The following is a 20,369-nucleotide window of genomic DNA, read 5'->3' on the forward strand; positions in this document are numbered from 1 at the left end:
CTTTTTTCGTAACCGAGGCTGATGGTATGATTAGGGCAAGCAGCTGATGGCTGCATAAATAAAATATTTTTGACAGTATTAGGTTTGAACATTTCTACCAACACATTTTGACTGGTATTCCCAGGATCACATGATTTAAGAGTCCATTTTTTGTTACAAGATAAAATCCTGCTTTTTTCTCTCTCATCAATATTGCCAAAATGACAAATTGGCTCTGATCACAAAAAAAATGTGACATGTATCATGCCCAGACATATTTGTATATATTTGATATGCGTTCATTTTCGAGTGGACAAACCGTGCCGACGCAGTGATGGACGAGCCGCACTCAAAATATGATCCTCGAGCCAGGCCGGTGCCCTATTGGGGCCAAAAAAGAAAACTCGAACGGCATTCGGAAGAGCGCATATGCCCCACCAAGCTGAACAATTTACGGTTTGTTTCCCACTTTTGCATCATTGCTGGGAGTACGGCTGTGCCGCTGATGCAGTGCCCCTTGTTTCCAGTAAGCTTGTACTCATTTTGCTGACCTCGGAAGGATGACAGGCTGAGTCAACCCACCTGGTGTTGTCTAATGGCAAGACAGGAGCTCGAGCCCAAGACCCTGTATAATCTTAAGCCAGCCACCTTTACCACTGAGCTAACACCAGGCTTCTTGTATCCCATTGATCGGCCGGATCTGCATCGGGACCGAAACCAAAATCTAATCGGCTTCTTCTTGTCACCTCCCCAATTCATTCACCAAGTATTGTCATAATGTGTCCACAACGTCATGAAATATCAGGCTATCTGTAGTTTTTGATCCCATCACTCAATGGTGAAGAATGACTAAAATTCTCCTCTCCGGATCTGGATCTTCACCAAAATCGAATCAATTCGTCCTTGTCACACACCCGATCTGTCCACCAAGTTTCGCCCCAATCCGTCCATAACGTTTTGAGATATCGTGCTCACAAACGAACAAGAGTGAATGCAAAATGTGCATCCACCTTCAGCGGTGGAGGTATTGAAGGAAGCTGTGCTAGCAACTTCCGAAACGTTATTTCAGGACTACAAAAAACAGCCGGGAATCACGTCTGCCATTGAAGATGTTCAGCTGTCTGGAAACTCAGTTACGAGAACAGAAGCAATGTCGAAATGTGTCACCTGCATGCTAAAGCAGGATTTGATGCGTTGTGAATTTATCAGCATACACCTTGACAAATCAACGAGTGTGTGTGTGACGTGGCTCAGTTGTGTCGGGGCTGTTCTTACCCTCGCTGAAGGAGAGGGCATTGTGTTTAGGTCCGTTTGTTCGTTTGTTAGTTGCAAAATCGAAGATTTTTCTTCAAATCGATTTTGTTATTCTGTCCGTCTGTTTATCACCGACAGGTCACAATTCTAAAATCGTCATAAAGCTTTACCAAGTTGTGGAGGTAGTCTCAACTGAGAAGCCTATTGATTTTGAGGTAAAAGGTCACAGGTCATCTTGAGGTCAAATTTCTAAATTCGTCCTTTTTCATCCGATTGATTTTAAATTTGAAAAAGATTTGCATAATGCGTCAATGAATTAGAAAAGCAACGATTTTTGAGATCAACAGGTCAAAGGTCAACTCAAGGTCAAACTTCTAAAATCATCATTTTTCAACTGAAAATCGTCAATTTACATCCTGTGAACTTGAAAGTTGAACAAGGTATTCATAGTCCATCACTGAATTGGGAAACCAACTATTTTTGAGGTCAAAAGGTCAAACATTAACTCAAGGTCAAACTTCAAAAAGAATCAACTTCAATCTGAAAAATCATCAATTTTCATCCAATTCACCTGAAAATTAAGGAACAATTGTATAGTGCATTACTGAGTTTGGAAACCAACTATATTTGAGGTCAAAAGATCAAAGGTCAAACTTCTAAAATCATCAATTTCATTTGAAAAACCGTCAATTTTCATCCAATTAACCTGAAAATTAAGGAACAATTGCATAGTACATTACTGAGTTTGGAAACCAACTATATTTGAGGTCAAAAGATCAAAGGTCAAACTTCTAAAATCATCAATTTCATTTGAAAAACTGTCAATTTTCATCCAATTAACCTGAAAATTAAGGAACAATTGCATAGTACATTACTGAGTTTGGAAACGAACTATTTTTGAGGTCACAATATCAAAGGTCAAACTTCTAAAATCATCAATTTCATTTGAAAAAACTGTCAATTTTCATCCAATTAACCTGAAAATTAAGGAACAATTGCATAGTACATTACTGAGTTTGGAAACGAACTATTTTTGAGGTCAAAATATCAAAGGTCAAACTTCTAAAATCATCAAAATACATTTGAAAAATCGTCAATTTTCATCCAATTAACCTGAAAATTAAGGAGCAATTGCATAGTACATTACTGAGTTTGGAAACGAACTATTTTTAAGGTCAAAAGGTCAAAGATCAACTCAAGGTCAAACTTCAAAAATAATCAATTTCAATCTGAAACATAATCAATTTTCATGCGATTGACCTGAGCTTTGATCAAGATTGTGCATTTTTATCTGAATGAAATGGACATTTGATGTATCCATGGCAACCTTTGGGAAGGGGGGTAGATTTTCCAAGTATCGTGCTCTGCACGATGTCATTTTCTTGTTTGTTTGTTTGTCTCTGTCTGTCTGTCTGTCTGTCTGTCTGTCTGTCTCCACACAGAATTTTCATGTTTTTCTTCGCAACCGCTTGTCGGAATGAGACGAAATTTTCACCAATGGTGCGACTACTGATGCAAAATGATTTAATGATAATTATGACGTCATACGTCACGTGGTGGAGCACCCATGTTGGAAAAACGGAAAAACTTTGGACCTCTATATCTCTGAAACCGCACAAAGGAAAAAATTGAAACTTGGCACACAGAAGTACTCTTCATAGAGAATAAGTGTGATTTTTTTTAATGTCATAGGTGCCTTTGTTATGACATCATAATTGCATCTGATCAGTATGAAAAATTTGGAGGATCATCTGGGGATAAAATGGGCCACAGAAAAGCAATTGATGATATCATCGGTCACATGATTTGGCAGCCATATTGTTTTGGGGTTTTTTTTAAACCTTCAAAAACCTTCTTCGCTGAAGTGGCTGAACAGATGAAGGTTAAACTTTAGGTGTATGACTGCCTATCCATGAGGAACAAACAGTTCACATATGATGTGACATCATATGATTTGATATCACATGGTTTGGCAGCCATAATGGATTTACCATAAAGCCTATAAAAATCTTCTTCTCCAGAACAGCTGGACAGATTAAGGGAAACTTCACACGAATGTTTCCCAAGCCTTGGGTGTACAAGTTTGTTAAGGAATAATTGATTGGTCACATGGTTTGGCAGCCACATTGGATTGAAGAAAACTATTAAATAATGTTTTCTCTGGAACCGCTCAATCAATTGACATGAAACTTCACAATTATGATAGAGTCGTGATGGGGAATAGAAGTTTTAAATTTCAACTTGATCGAACACACGGTGTGGCAGCCAGAATTATTAAAAAAAATTGATCTGGGTTCCTTTGGGGTTTTTTAATTTAATTGTTTTTTTGATAAGGTTCACTTGGCTGTGCCTGGATGAGTTTGAGGGCAGAGGAGTAGCAGCTGAAATGTGAATCCTATCCAGGTTCCTCCTGGTGACTTCATCTTTGGTTTTTGCTTGTTCGGGCTCCTTCACACAGCTCCATTGCAGTACTGTACATACAGTATTTGGTGTTCCATTTGTTTGCAATTTAATTTACTTTTATCCCATTCTGAATTAAATTGAATAATAATAAATGTCATGGGGCAGTGTCAAGTATCTGTTCAAAGTGGGGTTGCATCAAAGTGGGACATCTTGGTATCCGGTCATCACTGCCAGTGGTTGTGAAGTGGAAGTTCTAATTATGTCTCTTATTAATTACGTAACACACCAGTACACAAAATACACCACACAAAACTTCACAAACACCACTCAAAACAAGTCCTGGTTAGGGTCTGCAATCTCTGATTGCTCTTTCTAGTTGAGGATTGTAGTGTGAAAGAAGACATGCTGCCATTTGTACCACTGGCTGACAATACACATGTTGAAGATATTTATCAGGCTGGGAAGCATTCCTTACAAGAGATCGGTGCCCCTCTGCAAATACTTATGTCAATGACGAGTGACGGTGCACCCGCAATGCTTGGAAAGATTGGCTTTACTGCCATGTGCGAAAACGACCCTGACTTCCCATATTTTCCCAACTACCACTCCATTGTCCATCTGCATACTTTGTGTGCAAAAGTGCTTAATTTTCAGCATGTCATGGCCTATAAGTGTGATTGTGAACATTGTCAACTCAATCCGGAGGCAAGGCACTGCACATTTGGCTATTCAAGACACTCCTATCTGAACTTGAAGCTCATTACGGGGATCTTATCTGGCTTTCAGAAGTGTGATGGCTCAGTAAGGGAAAAGCTATGGTGCATTTCCAGGAACTCCTTCCACAAATGAAACATTTTTGAGAGGAGAGAAATCAACAATGGCTCACCGACTTGGTGTTTTGGATTTTTATTTGACTTCCAAACTGAACACTTAACCTTGAAATTCAAAGCAAGGACAAAAATCCGACACAATTGATTGGATCAGTGAATGCATTCCAAAGCAAGCTGAGATTGTGGAGAGCTCAAATCGGGAAGGGAGTTTTCACTCACTTTTCAGGCCGAGAGAAGAGGCAGGAAGAACACTCGTCTTTCGACAAGGAAATCTATGATGAACACATTGAAATATTTGAAGTCTTTGAAGGATGACTTGATGAATTGAGACATGTGGAACCCATAGCCAATTACCTTCAGAACCCTTTCACAGACACCGATGACAGTGTCGCACGAGTGCTTTCTTCGGATCTGCGTACCTGTGTGTGGCGGTGTTTTCTGCAATGAAATACCTGAAGTCAAAGTACAGATCACGCTTGACTGATGCTCATGTCAACAATTGCATCAAGTTGGCTCGAGCCCACTTTGAGATGCTAACGGAGGATATGCAGTAACAGATTTCACATTTGAGGAGCAATCAACAATTTTAATTTAAAGTACATCCTTTTGAAGGAGTCTTGTGCTGTTCGGTTGAATGAGTTTTTGAAAGCAGATCTCAGTGGGTCGAATCGACTGAAATAATTATCATTGCTAAAATGAATCATGTTTTTATAGTCGGCAGTTTACACATTTCTCAGGTACTGCACTGTCAGCAATTCTGTATTTCTTGTAAAACACTTTAGTTGCCTCCGCCACCGAAGGTGGATGCAGGTTATGTTTTCACCCGTCTGTCTGTTTGTTTGTTTGTGAACAAAATGTCTCAAAAAGTTGTGAACGGATTTGGAAGAAATTTGGCAGGGAGCTTGGGTGTGTGACAAGCACGATATTATTAGATTTTCGTGAAGATCCAGATCCGGATATGGATCTGAGAATTCTTTAAGTGATTCTTCACCATTGAGTGATCGGGCCAAAAACGATATATAGCATGATATCTCAAAAGGTTATGGACGGATTTGGACGAAACTTGGTGGATGAGTTGGTTAGGTGGCAAGGACAAGCCAATTACATTTTTGTTCAGGTCCGAATCCAGATCCTGCTGGATCCGAATCCGAATGAATCCAGGTTCAGGTCCGAATCCAATGGGATACAAAATGTAAACTAATCAGCTTGGCAGAGGTAGACACTCTACCGAGTGGGTGTTCTAGTTTTATACTGTCCTGTATGTAGTTGAAATTTTTTTTCCTACTAGCACACTTTTTGTACAATTCCTGCATCGCTGTCATGCTGTGTGTTCGAAATTTCTGTTTTTTGATTTTTCTTTCGCTCTCTTTACAGGGCGTTGGTGCTGCCGAAGCAGCTTCTTGCCAAGGGTTATCCTGGGTGGTTTGCCATCGCCTTGCCAGCGTTGTTTGTCCTTGCTCTATCCTTTTAAATGCTGAGCATCAAGCAAGGAAGCAGCACGAAGCATTTTTAGTCTTTGGTATGACTATAATATTATTAAGTTAGTGATTTAACACAGGAATGTGTTTCAGGACTTGTAACAACACTTAATTCATTCATGGTGTCGAGATCAGATTGAACAATCTTGAAAAATCTTTAATTTGCTGTGCTGGCCCCGACTGGCCAATTCAGGATGCACAAGTGGCCAAACAACTCCCACCTCGTGTTCCATCGTCACACCACATTAGAAAACACATCTAGCCTGTGTCAGGATAAGGTTTGTTTGTTTGTTTGTTTGTTTGAGGGACCGCAGTTACAAATGTGTTGGCTGTCAGTTGCTAAGCAAATCTAAAAGTGCATTTTAAAAATTGTGTTTAAGTTGTGTTGTATTTAGTTTATGAGATGCGTTTTGTATTTGCCTTTCTTGCAGTTGCATCGTGTTGAGGACAAGGAGGAAGATGTCACCCGCTGTATGTTATTTTTAAGTGTTGTTGCCCAAGGGACAGTAAAGGTTGGGGACCGCTGCTCTAAAATATACATGTGGGTTCTAAGTCCACATCCTTTTGCACTCTCCTTCCTCTCTTCAGGGTACTTCTTAAGCCTGGTGTTGGCTTAGTGGTTCGGGTGGCTGCCTTAAGATCTTAGGGTGCTGAGTTTGAGCCCTGTTGGCTGTTAAATTAACACCAGGTGGGGTTGAAACAGCCTGTCATCCTTCTGAGGTTGGTGAAATGAGTACCAGTGGACTGGTCGAGGGGCACAGCATCAGCGGCATTGCTGTGCTTCCAAGAAATGATGGCTACCCGGCAGCCGAATTGCCATATACAAGAACAGAACAGGGCACTTCCTGAACTTTGAGCAAGTCACTACATATGATGGAAAAATATCAGGAATCTCCTGCTCTTGCTGCTCTGTGTTATACTCAGCACTTGGTTTTTCCACTAACTGAGACTTAACCACTTGCGAAGTCATTTCTGATTATAAAAGAAACTCCTTAGATGGAAGGAGTAGACTGTAAGCCAGCAGTATAACAGGTCCTGACACCAACTCGGACTTTAGGTGAACGACCTAAAGGGGTGCAAGGTGCAATGACAAAGCTCCCAACACCTTGTAACGAACGGTACACTGGCACCCGTCGCCATCTTCTCAGATTTTTTTTTTCGATACATTGTCGAGGCTCATATATGAGCGAACGCACGGAATATGTAACAAAAAGATGAGGAGAATAAGGGTGGGAAAGGGAAGAGCAAAACAGTGGGGAACAGAGACACAAGGAGATCTGTAGAAGGGAGAGGGATGGTGCGGGGTACACAGGGTAAACAAAATGGACACTACAGGGATTTTTCAGGAAGGAGAGCAGGGAAATTGAAGGAGGTGGGTTTGGGGTGGATTAGTGGGGGTAGAAAAGATCAAGGTTTTGGATGGGGGAAGAAATGAGATGGTGGTGAACAGCTGTTTTGAAGACCTGGTGGGAGGAGTGGGATTGAAGAATATGGGAGTTTGTTACAGAGGCAGGAAAAAAGAGGAATGAAAGAGTGAAGGTGAGCAGTGATTCTTGATTTTGGCAGTTTCACCAGAAGGGGGTTGTTGGCGGACCTTGAGTGCCCTGCAGAAATGTGGGAGGGACAGATCATAGACAAATTGGAGGGGGAGAGGGGGGGGGAATGGCCGGAGAGAAGACAGTAGACGACAGAGAGACCACTGACGTGTGTGTGTGTGTGTGTGTGTGTGTGTGTGTGTGTGTGTGTGTGTGTGTGTGTGTGTGTGTGTGTGTGTGAGTGTGAGAGACAGACAGACAGACAGACAGACAGACAGAGAGAGACACTGAGACCCAAAGACTCAGCTTCATCAAAGGAGATACCAATGATCCTAAAAGCCTCGGTTTCCACAGCGTTGTGTTTGTCTGTTTGTGTACACTGTACAGGATATCTCAAAAAGTTGTGGACGGATCCAGATGAAATTTGGGGAGCAGGTTGGGTGTTTGACAAGGATGAACTGATTATATTTTGGTGCAGACCTGGATCCGACTACTAGAAATTTTTAAAAGTGATTCTTCACCTTTGAGAGATTGGGCCAAAAAAAATATATAGCACGATATCTTAAAAAGTCCTGGATGAATTCGGATGAAACTTGGTGGACAGGTTGGGTGTGTGACAAGGAAGAATTGATTCGATTTTGGTGAAGATCCAGATCCGGATCTGACTACTAGAATATTTTTACGTGATTCTTCACTATTGAGAGATAGGGCCAAAAACGATATAGTACTGTATAGCATGATATTTCAAACATGTGTTGGGCCCGATATGTTCTCATGGATCAGGCATTACCTGGCGGAGGTATGCGCTCAACCGAGTGCCCTTCCAGCATTCAAGCGTGTAATTCAAAACACCTCATTGAGCTGGAAAACATGGGGACTTGCAATACCCTCTCCCACCTGGAGCGGCGCTACACGATACACATTTACATTGAGAACTTGTGTTCCCCACCAACCCCTCTCTCTCCAAGACCACCGGCTAGGATAACGAGAACGGCACTCTTCCAAGTCGCGATGTCAACCTGATATATGCCTCCACCTACACTATTACATCATCATACATACTTGTACCAAGTTTTATTTGAATCACTTCAGCTGTTCTCAAGTTATCACATTTTGACCTGACATCCATCCCCCCTGACGCTGAAATCAAATCAGTTCTTCTTTATATCATAATATGTACTCACATCAAGTTTGTTCAAAATTCCCAGGACTGGTTCACAAGTTAACGCAGTAACAGAATTTTTTACCGAACAAGACCACCGACGTTTGACCTCTTGACCCGCATACTCTAATCGGTTCATCTTTACATCATTACACACACTCGTACCTAGTTTGACTTGGATCCCTTCAGCCGTTCTTAAGTTATCGTGGTAACGAAAACCTATCACGGACGGACGCATGGACGCACGGACGGACGGACGCATGTACGCACAGCCCGAAAACATAATTCCTCCGGCGACTTTATCGGCGGAGGCATAAAAACATCCCTCTACAGTCTACACCAACACTAATTGGGATTATGGTGATCCTATGCAGCAAGTCAAGATGTAATCAGGCCAGAACTGTCGAAGGAGCAGCATGCACAAACAAACACACTTACAAACAGACTTACAAACACACTTATAAACTCACAAACACACTTATAAACACACAAACACACTTATAAACACACAAACACACTTATCAACACACAAATACACTTACAAACACACAAACACACTTATAAACACACAAACACACTTATAAACACACAAACACACGTATCAACACACAAACACGTATCAACACACTTACAAACACACAAACACACTTATAAACAAACAAACACACTTATAAACAAACAAACACGCTTACAAACACACATACACACTTAGAAACACACAAGCACTTGCAAACACAAACACACTTATAAACACACAAACACACTTATAAACAAACAAACACACTTATAAACAAACAAACACACTTACAAACACACTTATAAACTCACACACTTACAAACACAAACACACAAACACACTTATAAACAAACAAACACACTTATAAACACACAAACACACTTATAAACACACAAACACACTTATCAACACACAAATACACTTACAAACACACAAACACACTTATAAACACACAAACACACGTATCAACACACAAACACACGTATCAACACACAAACACACTTACAAACACACAAACACACTTATCAACACACAAACACACTTACAAACACACAAACACACTTATAAACACACAAACACACTTATAAACACACAAACAATGGGACGGTCCATGAATTATAGTCAGGACTCTGGGCCGAGCGACATCCAGACCAAAGTCTATCAGGGGCTGCTAAAGGACACAGGACTTTTTAGATCCTCGTGGAGGATCTGTCTTACTCACGTTGTTGTTCTTGTGGACCTTTTTGTTTCACAGCCTCCAGTTTTCATCGAAACTTCCTGAAACTTGACGTATTTATGTAAAAATACCCTGCACAGACGGTAACCATCTCCGATTTTGAAAATTCCTCCGAGAAAAAAAGTTATGACGTCAAAATATCTCCACTAATGGAAATCGCCGAAAAAATTATCTCCGAAACTAGGCAAGCTTTTTGAATTCTGTTTGCGGGAATCGAACAGGGCATTAGCAGAGATGAATTACCGCACATATGATACGTCACTACGACATCATATCAATTTTTATGACGTCATTCCTATTTTTTGACATTTTTTGTTTCACAACCCAGAGTTTTCATCGGATCTTCGTGAAACTTGCCATGTATATGCAGAAAGCCCACGCGCAGGCAGCAACCATTTACGATTTTGGAAATTCTTCCGAGAAAAAAAGTTGACGTCATAATATCGCCGCTAATGGAAATCGCCTATACCATTTTCTCCGAAACTAGGCAAGCTGTTTGAATTTTATTTGTGGGAATCAAGCCGGGCATTAGCACGGATAATTTATGGCAAACCTGAGACATCACAATGACGTCATATTCGTTGTTATGACGTCATCATTAAGAGGACGGGGGTCTTAGCTCATTTGAGCTTGTTAAGATAACGAAGGGTATATAGATAGATGGCTTTTCAGCAGAATAGGCAGCGACGGGACCAGAAGACATAACCTGAGTCCTGCGAATAAAGGAGGGGAGAGTTAAGACGGCAGTACAACAAGGCTCTTTCACTCAGAGAGTAGTTCATGCGTGGAATGTCCTCCCTGGAAAGGTAGTGGCTGCAGAAACAGGAGACAAGTTTAAATTGGAATTAGACAGGTTGCTGGAATTGTGATGGAGATAGAGGAGTATAAAGGGATATTGACGGGACTTGCAGGCAGCTTGCGTGTGGATGGGTGATAGTATGGTACACGTTTGTTATTGCTGCTGGTTGCATCATTTCTTGAAGCGTGACTGTGCCGCTGATGCAGTGCCCCCTGTTACGATGTTACCAGTAAAGCTGGTACTCATTCTACCGACCTCGGAAGGATGACGGGCTGAATCAACCCACCCAGATACTGTGCATAAGATATGGGAATGGTTTTGATGGGAAGGTCCTGCAATGCGGTAATTAAAAAATAATAATAATAATAATAATTTAAAAAAATAAAAAAATATTAGGTTGTTGTTGTTGTTGTTTTAATGTCCTTATGTCCTCGAGGTCGACAGAGATCCACAGCGGCAGGTGTTGAAGGAAGTCAATACTGTACTGTATATGTAAAACAATCGGAGAAGTGTTTAAAAGTGGAAGATTAATTTCAATTCGGGGCGTTTTAACACGAATGATGAAGGAAGTATCGCGATAATCTGTCTTCTCGGAAAAAAAAAATCTAATCACTGAGGAAAGCTGACAACTTGCGAACAACGTTCACGCTACCTATAAACCGCTTAATTCGACTCGAGCAAATTCTCGCAGATCTTCAAACTTCTCTCGATATTACACACAGATCTGAACAGAGCACACACATAAAGGTGGGAATTGTGATTCTTTTGTAGATATCTCGCCTAAACACAGACGTTGGGGGCAAAACGCCTCCGTTCCGGAACCGGAAATAATATTGTTTTTTTTGTTTTTTTTTTTGCTTTGCGAATACAACCGAAGGATTACGAGTTTAGCCGAATCATACCGGTTTGGGCCGAAGCGATCCGAGAAAAACCGAAAGGCTCCGATTGAAGCCGAATCGTGCCGAGTCGATCCGGCATTGAACATCGGAAGGATGGCGGAGATGATGAAGCGACGCGGCCTGCTTGGCTAATCATTCGGAGTGAGGACAAGATCCAGGGTTTGAAGAGGATTCGTGCGGGGGAAAAAAAAAAGAACCGAGCCGAGCGTTGGGAGTTTCAAGGAGAGTCGCTGCAACAGGCAGTTGTGTCGTCGGTACGTTGACCCGGTGCTGCCAAGATGTGTGAACCGTGCGGCGAATTGTTGGATGTTCTTCAAACGAGTGAGTGCGATCATTATTGTCTTCTGCACCCGCAACATTATCAGTCTCTTACACTCTTTATTACTGTCTCGCTCTGTCGCTTTTGTTCTTGCATCTTGTAACCTTTAATTTCACTGTACATTCGACGTCGAACACAACATCGTCCCGCGAGGTCAACCATTTCATTACACCCTGAACGGGGTTCACAAAACTCCCGGGAAATGGGGAATCGCAGACGAGGCTTCTTTCTTTCTTTCAAATGAAGAGGGGCGGCTGCGCACTCACAACCCCCACCCCCACCCCCACCCCCACCCCCACCCCCACCTCCATCGCTCCCGCCATCCTGAAGGACGGACGGCTTCACACCCACAACCCCTATGTAGAGACTGGGGACTGTCCTCCCCACCCCCAATATGGGGAGATTGATTTGTGTTCACTGCCCTCCCTCTGTGGAGGTGGGTGGTTGCCCACTCTCCTCCTGCCCTCCCTGTGGAGAGGTGGGTAATTGCCCACTTCCCTCCCTCCTGCCCTCCCCCTGGAGGGGTGGGCAGTTGCCCACTCTCCTCCTGCCCTCCCTCTGGAGAGGTGGGCAGTTGCCCACTCCCCCCCCTTTCCACCTCCACTTGGAGAGGTGGGCAGTTGCCCACTCCCTCCCCCCTTTCCACCTCCACTTGGAGAGGTGGGCAGTTGCCTACTTCTATCTGGAGGATGGGTCACTGCCCAAACCTCCCCCACCCACCCCCCCCAATCGTGAAGGGATGATAGCTGCCAAATCCCTCCCCCCAATCCAGAGGAATTGGTGGATGCATAATCTCGCTCCCCTCACCCCCCCAAAGTTGAGATTTTTATCCTCTCCCCTCCACCCCTACTGCTCGATTTTTCTCCCTAATCCATCTCTCGTGGTGGGTAATTGCCCACTCTCCCACCCTGCCTTCTATTGAGAGAGATGGGTAACTAGCCACTTGCCATCACCCCCCCCCCTTTTTTTACTTGCTGTTGGTGATTAGTTACCCAGTTAGCAACTTTCATAATCAGGAAACATTGGCAGTCACCCTTTATCCTCTCGCCCACTTTCAGCAATGAGGGGAATATTTAGCTGTCGACTCCCGCCCCCAGCCTCCCCCACCTTCCCCCTCCCTTTCACTTATGCATCATGTGAGTCGAAGGTTATTTATTTGATCGCTTGAAATGAAAACGCAACATTTCATTCCTCACAGAATTAAATTAATCTGCTTATCATTGTCATGGTGCATCTTTATTTGTACGTTACACTTTGGTTGAGGAAAGAGCAAGATGGTGGAGGATCGAAGGTCAATGCATCCCCACTCGGGTGGAGTGGAACATGTGGACAAAGGATCCAAATTCTACTTGCGTTCTTTGCCTCTATTTTAAAATTTTAGATATAATCAAAGTGTTTGCCTTTTTTTTTACGTCCACAACTTATTATTTAGGCCAAAGGAACAATTTTTTTTTATTTTTTATTGCCATCTTAACGGCATTCTTTTTCAGCACAATTTCTCTAAATAATCTGGTCATTTTGATTGCATTATCCATCCTTGTCCCTCTTCTGTCGAAATGATCGAGGCTTGTAACGTTTACCCACATGGCACCCCCTCAAGTGAAACGTCTGTCGTTATTTATTTTTGATACTCGAGTTTGCAAAAACGTTCTCGTCGTCCTGTGAAAAATTGTTTCCGTTGCAGTAAGGGCACTCTCCGTTTTCCAAGGTATCCTTCCTTGTTCCTACTTCTTGAGCACTAATCACTGTGATTCAGTTTCTCAGGTGCAATTTTGAGGCAACAATGGCTGAGGTTTGAAAAAAAATTGAACAGCGAACTCCAAGGAAACTTCTTACTCAGGAATTTATGAAGTTTGCCTCACTTTGCATTGTTATTGTGAACCTTCTGTGTTACAAATGTGGTTTTGAAAGAATAGATACCTGAACGGTGACGGTAATGTTGCACTAGTTTGTGTTCGTGATAGAGAAGGCACGAGCGAGGATATTTTCCTTTGTCCTAATAAGGCTCAGACATCACCCACGGTGGGTGGAGAAAAATCCCCCAGTGCCACGAGTGAATGCAACTCTATATTTCTCTGAGCTACAGGTTAACCCATCCTTACTGAAGGAGTACATCCTACAAGCATTCCCTTTATGTGGCCACGAGTACATTGGGCTTCCATCCTTATGCCCAATTCGCTCTACCGTCTCGTACTTCGAGCACCCACTATAGGAGGGATAAGTGTAAGGTACGGGGTACTGATCATCGCAAGTATCTTCAAGAAGAGACATTTTATTACCCTGCACATGCGAAGTGAAAAGTGGGGTTTAATCCATCGTTTCACTTTGCCTGTCTGTCCACAAACGTCAGTTTATGATCGAGGAACAACTTAATTTCAATTGAATGTTATATTTTGAACACTAATTGGAAGACGAACCTGTAGTTTAGCACGACTTTGGCTCTGAATTTGTCGCGGTTGTACGCCACCGAAGGGTGAGATTTAAAAAAAAATTTTTTTTTTAAACTCTGTCTGCCTATCTGGCAGTCAAATAAAATTGAACGTCATAAATTTAGGTTTTAGCGACGTCATAAGGAACCCAAGCAACTGGCACGAAGAAATGATGCAATATGTTAAATAAGGTGGTGTAAAAGGTGGTTTACTGCATCAACTGCAGTAAACTTCTGAAAAGATTTTTACACCATTTAAAAAAAATCTTAATAAAGTTTCAATTGAATTTTATACTTGAACCACACAGAGCACAAACTTCCTTTTTGGCACTTTCAAAACATTTCTGTTTAGCAGTACTTGGAGAAAAAAATATGGCATTTTATGTCATCACGACCAATCAAATTTGCTGCTTGCATCCCCCACCCATGTCCTTGTTTCTCAAGATTGTACAGGGTGACTGCAATGTGGCACTGTAACGTGGGTTGCGGTAATCCGGTAGACAAAAGATTGTAAGAGAGCAATAAGGTATTCTATGAACTCTCTAGTTTTCGTTTTATTTTTAAAGTTTCACTGAAGGGCCGATTCCCACATGCACATCACATCATCGCATATAAATTTGAGGTGAGCAATAGCATTGTTGTAGCTCTAACAAATGTGGGCGTGGGTACTTTTTGATTCCCTGTCTTCAACAGAAAGTTTAACAATGCTACCTGAGTTTTGCATGTTTACTTGCCTTCCTTCGAGATGTCATTGCTTTGGTGGTTTATGTCAACTTTCATTAGTTGAAAACATCTATTGATGTGGTACTTTGGATCTGTTGGTATAAATCTACATTACATACCCATCTCCTGTTTGCCAAAAAAATTGAGTGAGAAGGAGAAGGAAATAAAAGGAAGTCAAATTTACCCATGCCTAGAGTCCTTTAACCCCTCACCCCCATCCCCGTCCTCACGTCCCACTCCCCCCACTTTCCCCCCACCCTCCCCCCCCCATCCCTGGTGTTGGCTTAATGGTTAAGGTGGTGTGCTTGTGATCCTAGGATCATGAGTTCAAATCCCACTTGGCTGTTTAATTAATACCAGGTGGGGTTGACTGTGCATGTCATCCTTCCGAGGTCAGTAAAATTAGTGCCAGCTTGCTGGTATCCTGTGTCGGAGCGGCGACCCGTCCAGGATTGTGCCCAATAGCCAAGGAGACTGCTTAGGTCGCACTAACGCTCTGCACAGAGTATGGTCCCAATGGATGGATGGAAGGCCGGTGGGGCTCAGAAGTAGTTCATCGATTTGACTTGCACTGAAACCGCCAGTTGAATATGCATGTAAGGCTGTGCACCTGCATCAATAAAAACAGATGGCACATTTTTCTGACGAGAAGAAGAGGGTTTTCGATAAACTAGACCTGCTGCAACCCAAGTCGAATGAAATTCTGGTAAAGACAGAATTTGATGATATTTATTCATGTGATAGGTACTCCCAGAAGGGACCTTGAATACCTTTAGTTTACAGTTTGGGAAACAGAGCAGATTGCCGAGACTCTCGAATGCACGAGAGATGCTTAGTAAGCCAGTAAGCCAGCCATGACCTCATTTGAGATTGAAGGCATCCTTCCAGTGCTGATGGAGAAGAAGCAGCATCTCCAAGATGAAAAATAACAGGTCAGAGGCCAAACTGATTATTTGAAACAATAACGTTTGCTGTAATGACCAATTTTATTTTCTTGCTGATGATTGATCTGAAGTTTAGTCAGTTTTTTTTTAAATTTATTTATTCATTTAAAAAAAAATTAGTATACAAAGTCAAGGCTCATGGAGAAGCTAGAACATAGAATGGATCAGGACGTAACAGAACAAAAGGAACATTTGAAAGAGTGGGAGAAAGCACACCAACAGAAGGGTTGAGAGGCAAAATAGAGGGAGACTTGGAGAAATAAGGGATGTGGGGAAAATAAGGGGTAGGGAAGGATGCATGGGGTGGACAAGATTAATATATAAGCTAACTCTCAAGAAGGAAAAACTGGAAATTTGGAAAGAGGTGGGTTTTGGGCAGGTTAATGGGTGTAGAAAAGTTCATGGTTTTGGGTGGGGAATGATCTGAGATGGTGTTGAACAGCTGTCTTGAAGACTTTGAGGGAAGAATGAGATTGAAGAGAATGTGGAAGTTGGTTCCACATGCGGGGGGGGGAGGGGGGTGAAAGAAGAGGAACCAATTAGTGGAGGTGAGCATTTTTTTTTGAATCTAGAGCAGAATGGAAGTGAACAAAATGGAAAAGGAGAAAGACCAACAGCAAAGTCAAGGTGAGATCAAGGGGCGGTGGAGAAGGCCACATAGGGGTGAACAAGCTGAATGAAATGCAGCAAAAAGAGGAAGGGAAATGTGCGTTCTGGGTTTCGGGAGTTTCACCAGTAGTGGATTGCTGGTGGACCTTGTGTGTCCTGGAGAAACCTGGGAGGGTGGGTGTGACAACAAAGTTTGGAAGCAGCAGAGGGTGCAAGACCAGAAAGGAGGTGGTAGAAGACAGAGAGACCACCGACCTGCCTGCGATGTAGTTTAATGAGATGTAGTCACACTGGCAATTTTCCGTGACATTGGGAGGTGGTTCTCTGACATGAAAAGAGGAGTCGACAGAGTAGACTAACAAACCTTGAGATGTAAAGTACTGATGCTTTTGGCTTGAGTAGCATTCCAGGGAGGCATTTAACTTTGGCTTGAACAATGTCCATTGTTAATAAATCCCTCAGGAGTAAAGGAACAGATGTTTCATTGATATATGACTATATATTTTATTCGTCTCACCCCGATGGGGTTTCGAGACTATTGTAACACCCCCTGTCTGTCATGTGTGTCCACGTCTATATATTTTCGCTTCAATTCTTTCTTTCTCTGCAACCCCTTTTCCGATCGATGCGAAACTTTCAACGTAGGATGGACTCACCATGGAGAATATTTTATTGATAACTTTGACGTCGTCGGTCACATGGTATGGCACACATGTTGGATTAAAGGAAAAAAATTGGACATGTCTCTGAAACCGTTCAACGAAAACAAATTGCAACTTGACAGATGACGTCAACTCTCCATGAGGTATATAGGGAGATAACGATGATGTCATCAGTGAAGTGAAATTCCAGCCATAATTTGTTGAATGAAAATCCTTGTAAATCCAAAAAATGTTTAATTTCATGTATCTTATCTACGATCCAATGTGAGCGAATAATTAAATTCATGACGTCATCGATCACGTGATCTTTGCAGACATATTGGATTTAAAATAAAAACATAAAAAAAATATTCCTCTCGAACCGCTTCACAGATTGATGCGAAACTTCATACATATGATCGATTAGCCATCGGGAATACAGTTTGAATTTTTTTTTTAATATTCATCTTCATTGACACAAATTAGCCTGAATGTGCACAAAATTGGTCGTTTAAATATCGTAATCTTCTTCTTGTGTATGGCAGCTTAGCTGCCGTGGTAGCTATCATTTCTTGGAAGTGTGACTGTCGCTGATGCAGTGCCCCTCTACCAGGACACACTGATACTCATTTCGCTGACTTCGGAAGAATGACAGGCTGAGTCAACCCCCTGGTGTGTTAATTCAGCGGCCGACGGGGCTTGAACTCAGGACCCCCAGGATCCCAAGCTGACACCCTAAACAATAAGCCAACACCAGGCTTAGAATATCGTAATAATCAATCATGAATCAATAAAGCTATGGATAATGGCAAGGTATGTGACATAATAGAATGTATGGATAATAAGCAGGGGTTCACACAATGATTTTTCATTTGGTTCTCCAATGAGTATCAGCAGAAATGGTTTGGTACTCATGGAAAATATAATGTCAGCTTTGAGCGTGCTCATCTGCTTTCCCAAGCACCTCTAGGCTTAGTCTGCATCTTACTCCTCTGTAAGCACTCTCTCAGATTGTCTGCTCCAGATTAGACACTCGCAAGCCGCTCCATATATATATATATATATATATATATATATATATATATATATATATATATATATATATTTTTTTTTTCGTTCTGGGTGCTCTTGAATCTCCTCTTCCTCTTTGCTCGTGTGTTCTCCTTCGATCATATTTTGTCTTGTAAGTTATAAACCTACGATATTACTTGTAAATTATAATGTTATCATTTACAAACTTAATTCTAAAATCACAGTATATCAGTTATCACGGAACAATCTTACCTACACAAGCTGCGAAAACCTCCTCTTCTTCCTCTTCACTCATGTGTTCTCCTTGGATCTATTATTTTTTTTTATCTTATAAGTTACAATATAACTTGAAAATTATAATGCTATCATTTATAAACTTAATTTTGTGCACTTAAATTTTGAAATCTCAGGACAGTAAATCAATTTATCAGAATTGTCATGGAATAATCTTACCTGCACTCACTGAGAAAACCTTGCACCAAAATCCTCTGTTGTGGATTACCTCCACCAGGCTGAACAATTTATATTTTGTATACCACTGATACGCTGGATCTGCATCTGGACATTAAACAAAATCTAATTATCTTGTTCTTGTCACCGACCCAACTCATCCACCAAGTTTTGGCAAAATGCTTCCACAACTTTTTGCGATATTCTGCTATATGTCGCTTTTGGCCCTATATGTCGCTTTTGGCCCTGCTATTTTGTTACTTTGGTAAAAAATCACTTTTGAAATTCTACTATTCCACTCAGGCAAACAGACAAGGGTGAAAACATAACCTCTGTCCACCTCAGGTGGCAGAGGTAATTATCCAAACTATATAACCATGGTGTAGTATACAACCACGAAAGCAGTATGCATGTTTTTGCTTCATAATCTTGTAAAACGTCTGCTTATTCTTCTTCTTTTTCTTCAAATTTTCTTTTTCCAATTCTGCCACATTGTGTGTATGTATATGTTCATGTAAAAAAAAAAAAAATACAAAAAAAACATGTATTTGTGTGTATTTGTACATATATATATATATATATATATATATATATATATATATATATATATATATATATATATATATATATATATATATTGTTGCGGTGACTGGTACTGAGACACCAGCTTGTTACTCAGGAGGATTAATCCCCGGTTGTCCTCGGAAGAGCCGGACCTGGGGCCACCGCTCACAATTAACGTTATGGTACGGAGGGTTGTTTTAAAACGACAAACGCCACCCAGTCAACCACGAGTTCCAGTGTCCGCCATCTAATTATTCCGTTTAAGGGACATTTTCACAAAAGCGGGTCAGGTAACGGTAAAGACTGTCCGAGAATTTTTATCAAGCATATATTGCCTAGTCAGTGCAGAGGCCCTTATGGTGATCCTGCGTTGCTGACATCATTAGAACATTTTTCTAGGCTTTATAAGGGGTTCAAGCACTATTTCGAGAATATCATAGAAAGTTGATTTTTGAGTTTGTTCTTTACCGTTACCTGACCCGCTTTTGTGAAAATGTCCCTTAACTAGAGGTCACATGGTTACCTGAGCGGGTAGCACACCCTCGGCAAAGCACCAATATTATCTTATTAGATAAGCCTGGCGTTTGCTTAGTGGTTAGGGTGGTGGCTTGGGATCCTAGGGTCGTGAGTTTAATCCCCGTTGGCCACTGAATTAATACACCAGGGGGTTGACTCATCCTATCAACCTTCTGAGGTCGGCGAAATGAGTACCAGTGTACTGGTAAGGGGGACTCTGAATCGGCGGCATAGCCACGTCCCAACCAATGATGCAACCAGCAGCCACAGGCTGCACTTGATAGAGAGAGATCTGATTGGATTTTAAATAGGGCGGCCGAGCCTTTTAACCGCTGGTGCGTGCTGGCGATTTTTTTTTATTTTTATTTTTTGGTCAAATCTGTGGTAATTTCCTCCCAGTCTATCTCGGTTCGAACAATGCTCGACCAATAGAAGGAAAGGACAAACATGGACAGGTTGGAAATGGACAAATAATTTATTAATAATAAAAGAAATTAATAAAAATAACTTTTTATTTGTTGAGTTAAATAAAGAATGAATTTCAAAGCAAA

The 20,369-nt window shown here is 41.6% G+C and overlaps 1 protein-coding gene across 5 annotated transcripts in view; it reads left to right on the forward strand.

Annotated features, from left to right (window-relative positions):
• Positions 1-11,559: 11,559 nt before the first annotated feature.
• The window catches only part of USP34 (ubiquitin specific peptidase 34), a 341,601-nt gene continuing 332,791 nt past the window's right edge, over positions 11,560-20,369 (forward strand). For all 5 annotated transcript variants that reach the window (XM_085890368.1, XM_085890370.1, XM_085890369.1 and 2 more), the window contains exon 1: positions 11,560-11,913. In XM_085890368.1, coding sequence (XP_085746494.1) covers positions 11,871-11,913 — 43 coding nt within the window. In that variant the 5' untranslated portion in view covers positions 11,560-11,870. The remainder of the gene's footprint in view (positions 11,914-20,369) is intronic.

This window comes from Eptatretus burgeri, chromosome 7 (assembly GCF_056783735.1).
Source record: "Eptatretus burgeri isolate ZD-2024b chromosome 7, Ebu_testis_v1, whole genome shotgun sequence".
NCBI lineage: Eukaryota > Metazoa > Chordata > Myxini > Myxiniformes > Myxinidae > Eptatretus > Eptatretus burgeri.